The sequence below is a fragment of the Centroberyx gerrardi genome, chromosome 9 (assembly GCF_048128805.1).
Source record: "Centroberyx gerrardi isolate f3 chromosome 9, fCenGer3.hap1.cur.20231027, whole genome shotgun sequence".
Classification (NCBI taxonomy): Eukaryota; Metazoa; Chordata; class Actinopteri; order Beryciformes; family Berycidae; genus Centroberyx; species Centroberyx gerrardi.
Window position 1 is genome coordinate 2,094,571 of NC_136005.1, and position 6,000 is coordinate 2,100,570.

The 6,000-nt window shown below is 50.8% G+C and overlaps 1 protein-coding gene across 1 annotated transcript in view; it reads left to right on the forward strand.

Annotated features, from left to right (window-relative positions):
• Positions 1-6,000, forward strand: part of rabgap1l (RAB GTPase activating protein 1-like) — a 167,370-nt gene that overhangs the window by 128,615 nt on the left and 32,755 nt on the right. Inside the window, exon 18 of the mRNA XM_078285512.1 lies at positions 5,691-5,819. Within this exon, the coding sequence (XP_078141638.1) occupies positions 5,691-5,819 (129 nt within the window). The remainder of the gene's footprint in view (positions 1-5,690; positions 5,820-6,000) is intronic.

Genomic DNA, 6,000 nt, shown 5'->3' on the forward strand with positions numbered 1-6,000 from the left:
CCCCCCCCTCCCTCCCCCTCCCTCCTCCCCCTCCTCCCTCCTCCCTCCTCCCTCTCCACCCCTCCCTCCTCCCTCCATCTCTGCTCGCCTCCCTCCCTCTCCTGCTCAGCAGTCTCCATCCACATCCGTCTGGCAGCAGGAGCATCACAGAGCGTTAGCAGCTCGCACGCGGAGGAGGGGAGCTGTGTTTTTTATTTTTTCCTTTTTCTTCTTCTTCTTTTCCTCCCGTGTATGCCTGCCTGGAGTTGCTTCTTCTCTTCCTCTACTCCTCGTTCTCCCTCTCTTCCACCACCACCTCCTCCTCCTTCACCTGCACCTCCTACCTCCTCTTCTTCTTCTCTGTCGCCGGCTGGCTCTCTCCATCTCCGCCACGCTACCTCTCCTCCGTCCACCGCCGAGATCTCTGCAATGGAGCCGCCCCTGCTAGCTGCTAGCCGTTAGCCGTTAGCATCACAAAGGGGGAGAGAGAGAGAGAGAGAGAGAGGGGAAGACAGAAAGAGAGAAAGAGAGAAAGAGAGGGGGGAGAGAGAGAGGCGGTAGAGGGGAAACATTGTTGTGGTTTCTCTGCTTCGCCTCGCCCCAGCTGCTGGCCTGGACCATCACTCACACAGACACACACACACACACACACACACACACACGCTCAGTCCATCTGGCCTGTGTTGTGGAGAGGCAGAAGTGACGGAGCTGGCTTTCCATCCAAAGGATTTACGGACTGCTACTGACCGGATGCCTGGCTGCTGCTAATGGAAACCTGCCAGAGGTTCAGACACTGGAGTCCTGGCTGGAGCTGGTGACCAGACCGGTTTTACTGGTCGGTGTGGTTTGGGACTGGTCGGAGGTCAGATCAGAGGGTGATGACAGTGGAGAAGAGGAGCTAACGTGTTTTTAACCAAACGCACTTTCTTCCTGCGTGTTTATGTCTGAGTCGTACGCTCGAGCTGTGCCTCTTTCCAAACTCGTCTTCTTCTCCATCCGTCGGCGCCTCGAGTCTGACTCACCGAGTTCAGCATCCGCTCAGCCATAAACAAGTCAACACACACACACACACACACACACACACACATACACAGTCATCTTCCCCTGGAGGCAGAGAGGCTTCATGCTGCCATGCTAACAGACCAGAGACTCTGCTCTGCCTCGTCAGCTCGGGCCTAGACTGTGGAGCAATCTGGCTGAAAGGACTCATATTGTTATTTCAGAGGATTTTACATTTCAAAGCAAGCTGAAATCCCGTCTGCTTGGTACCAGGTGTGGCCTCCTGTTAGGAAACACGGTATAAAAGAATATCGGCTGCTTTGATGTGTCGTCTCATTCGCTGAGCCGCGAGCGTTAAGGCCGCTCTGTCACGCAAAGACGGGGGGGATTCTCTCTCTCTCTTTGAAGTCTAACTAGGAAGGAAAAAATACAAAGGTGGGGAACTCGTCCGTCGCCGCCGTTCGCTAGAGGAGCAGCCCACGTGTTGAGCGGCTTTGTTGCTAGGCAACGGCGTACCCGGTTGAAATCGGTCGGGAGAGTCTCGGCAAGGGAGGATGAGAGTCGGCGGTGAGACTGGGTTTCCAGCCGAGTCGGGGAGGTAGCGGGAGATTCAGCATTATGCCGAGAGCAGCATCGAGACGTCATTTTCTGACTGTGGCGTTGCCGGGCCTGTGGGCGGAGTCTGGGCTCTGACAGAGGTTCCAGCTGAGTGGACCGTCCGCCGCTCTGGATTCTCTGCGGCTCAGATGAACTGGATCAATTCTACCTTCGTGAGCCTCGGATGTTCCCGTTTCTGCTGAGTTGCCGCTTTTCCCGGAAGCGTCTCTCCGCTTCTTTCCCAGCCGGCGTCCGGAGCCTCAGTCTGTTGTGACGCTGCCCGATGCGGCGATATCGACTTCTCTTCCAGAAAGGTCAGCCGCCTCGTTCAGCGGGACTCGACGCCGACCTCGACGCCGACCTCAGCGCCTAAACCCACCGGACTGACGGAGCTCTTCGCCCCCGGTCCACCCCTCACCCGGCTCCCGGAAACCCCCGGGACGTTTGGACGACACGCTGGAGTCACCCGCCACCCTGGCCCCTGAGCGGGACCGCCCCTCGCCCTCGCCCTCACCCTCGCCCTCACCCTCGCCCTCGCCCTGCCCCACCCCGCCGCCCTCCCCACCGCCCTCCCCTCCTCCCTCCCCTCCCCCGGTTCCTGCCCTGGCCCCCCAGCTGCCCCCCTCGGCGGTCCGCAGGGCGGTGGAGGACGGAGGGGGGAAGGCGGAGGAGAGGGCGCACGGCGGGGAGGCCTCGGCCGACTCGGTGTGCAGGGTGATGGGACTCCTCGGGATGGGACACCGCCTGTTCGTCCCCAGGCTGCTGGCGGTGAGACGGGGGGACTGGGAGAAAGAGCTGAGCATGCTGGGACGGTCCAGTTTAGGGTTGGAGAGGAGGATTCACTTTGTTTGTTGCACTTTGACTAATATTTTTAAAAGGAAAGAACTAGAGATACGGTGTGGGGAGAAACAGGTGACCATGACTGACGAAAAACAACTTTTCTACCTTTTCTCTTTTTCTCCTCAGCTCAAATTTCTCTCCACTTCTCTCTTTCCTCCATCTCTTGTCAGCATGTCAGCTGTGACCTCTGACCCTTGATCTCCTTCCTGTTGCTTGCTTGCAGTGTTGGAGCTCTAAGAATTGAAGCTTATTCTACTGTTTCCCTCATTAGAAGTCACTCAGCGGGCCAGCTAATTGCCTAAAATGTAAATCAGAAGAAACGTCTGGTCTGTTTGCTAATTAGGAGTAGAAGCCCTAAATCCTGCATCAGTAGAGCTTTATGGAAAACTTATGCAAGCAGCAGCTCTCAGCACCGGGAACACAAATGTCAATCATGCAAATTCAGAAGACATTTGTCCCAAGTTTCTCCTGGTTCCTGCTGCCTAAAAGTTCGATTTCATGATAAATAATAATCCTTTACATGTTCCCCTTGGGCAGGAGGAATTTAGGAAACTGTAGTCCAGTGGGGATCAATTTAACAGAGAGAGTGGTTTCATACAGACTTGGCCTGTGAGCGGACAGTTTGGCATGGAGTAATTTGAGGGACGTCATTTGGCACAGGACAGTCCAGTCCAGTCCTCAGCTGTGTTTTGATGCTGTGCTGTGCAGTATTACCCAACATATTGTTATTATTGCTGGCTTTATTGGGAAACAAGGCTGGTAAATGTTGCCTGTGGCTGGTAAGAGAGTGCTGTGAAGGTAACCAGCTATCATTTGCTTTCTAAGATCCATTTATCCGGTGAAGCAGCGAGAGTCGGCCATGGCCGGTGGACAGGACAGTCGGCTTCCTGTCCCGTTGGTGTCCATTAATCTCTTCGGCTTTGGTCAGTGCTGCTGTCTGCCTGTGGAAACACTATTGATCTGCTTCCAGTGGATCAGTCATTCTAATAAGGATAATACTGTATCTCTGGGCCCATAGTAGTGACATGTGGACACTGCATCAGCACACCACAGGATGGTGCTAGCGGTGTTTTATAAGCTGTATTGACCGAGCTCCATGCTGCTTTCCAACAGCACCTTCATTCACACTGTGGGAGCCTCCCAGTACAACCACAGTCCAACCACAGTCCAACCACAGGGGCTCAGTGCCTTGCTCAAGGGCTCGGTGCCTTGCTCAAGGGCTCAGTGCCTTGCTCTAGGGCTCAGTGCCTTGCTCTAGAGCACTACAACAGTTGTTGCTGAGGGAGCGGAGAGTGTTACGCTGCATTCAGATGGATTCAGGTGGACAGCAAACCGGATTTCATTTTAGTGGATGAGCAAGACGGTAAAATTGGATGAGGCCAACAAACAATACCGGTAACAGTAGAGGGCATTGCCGTCCAAAGTTCAAATATTTCAACTTCTGTCACAACAGAATTTACAGCCGGATGTTACGTAGCTACCTCGCACAAGGAGAAAATATGGCGGATATCGATAACAAAAAGCTCATCGTTTTGGTACAACAACACCTGGAATTATACGTCCAGAGTTTAAAAACCTACAGAGATGTTACAGCTAACGACATGCGTTACTAGAATTATTAATTGTTTTTTTAATATATTTTATTTCATTCGTTGTAAACACTCAGCATCACCATAGCAACATATCGTCATGTGTGGTTTGGTTTGCCGTCTTGCCGTCTGCCTGGATCCATCTGAACGCAGCATTACTCTTTCATCTTGGCATTCGAACCCTTCCAGTCACAAGGACACTTCTCTAACCTCTCGGCTGCCGCTCCCCTGGAATGGCAGTAATCTGGTTGGCAGCAGTTTTGGTCACAGACTGATATTTTACATTTCAGGCATTTGGCGTATGCTCTTATCCAGCGTGATTTACAGTGAGGTCAACACTAGAATACGCTTCAACTCCTAGATCACAAACAAACCGGCAACTCGGCAGCCACGGCACACCGAACGATGATGTGAGACAGAAGCTGGAAAAGGAAATAAATCGGAGCCAAGAAAGGATGCAGAAGGGAGATTGTTAATAGAGTAGGAGAGGAAGAGGGATGCGGTTCAGTGGGAAGAGAGGGGGATGTGAGGTGCTTCTTGAGTTTTCAGCCCATGATGGATGATGGGAAGTGTCTGCTGTTCTGACCGGAGGGGAAGCTGACAGGATGGACAGAAAACAACAGTGTAGCCATTCATTGACTAAAGTGGATCTAATGGAAGGTGGAACTGTTCACTGCTGTCTACCAAGAATTTGTATTGGAAGGAATGAAAGCCTCTCGCAATATGTGTGTGGATCATTTCATCCTCATGCCATAATGACTGGCAAATTCTTAGGGAGGAATGCTAAAAATGTGGACCTTTTTGGGACAGTAGAATAGAATAGATGCTGTTATTGCTGCATGACCAGGGGTGAAGTGGAATAGTTGCGCTTCATGCATGGACACATAACATGGCAAACATAATTGAGCAGACAAACTTTGTGGTACAAAACCAGCAAATAACGCACGATGAGTGAGTAATGTAAATGGCATCAACTAATGAATACAGTCATTGAGCACAGAACATGCAGTGCTGCTTGTGCAAGACAACATGGGGTGTCATAAATTGGACAAACGCAGAAAATTGTTTCTGAGTGATGAGGCAAGTGCCAGTCAATAAAAATTAAAGTTCAATATGCCAAGGTATGCAAAGGAGAAAATAACTCAAATACACACACATATACATACTGTATATACAGACACACATATACATAAATATATGCACACACAGCACCAAGGTGGAAACTTAACACCAGATGTTGGTACATTTTGGAAAGTTATTCTCCTTCAGCAGACACTTCAGCAGGTAACAAGCTGTCTGTCATGTGGAGTCCAGTTCTGTTCTAAACTTCCTGTTGGCTGGTGGAGTTTGGAAACCGCCAGCTAACCGTCTGTACCAGATCCATCAATATGCAGAAGTATTACTTTTTCAAGATTTTGACGCTCATTTCTAGAAAATTCCTGAAACAAGTGAAACTGCATGGGAAACAAGTGAAAGTATCTCACCTCAATGGCAGAATTGTTTTCACTTTTAGATTTTAGGACTCTAATAGACTAAATGACTTGCTAAGATTGGGATTTTTTTAACTCCATGTCCTATTTATGCACATATCCCAAATATGAAAAATCAGAACGTCCTGCTGTGATGATCGTCCTCTCTCTAACATGTCCCCCCCTCCCCCCCCCCCCACCCCCCCACCCTTTCCAGACCTCTAAAGAGGACCTCCTGCAGGCCGACTTTGAAGGAGCTCTCAAGTTCTTCAGAGTCCAGCTCCCTAAGCGCTACAGAGCAGCGGAGAACGCCCGCCGGCTGATGGAGCAGGCCTGCAACATCAAGGTGAGAACCTCCACCCTCCACACACACACACACACACACACACACACACACACACTTGGAGCATTCCTGGAGTGACTATGAATCTAAGAGGATCAGTCAAAGCAACATAATTAGAAATTTCTTTCTTGGCATCTCCCACTGAGACACAAATATCTGTCCACACTTCACCAGAAGGGTCAGA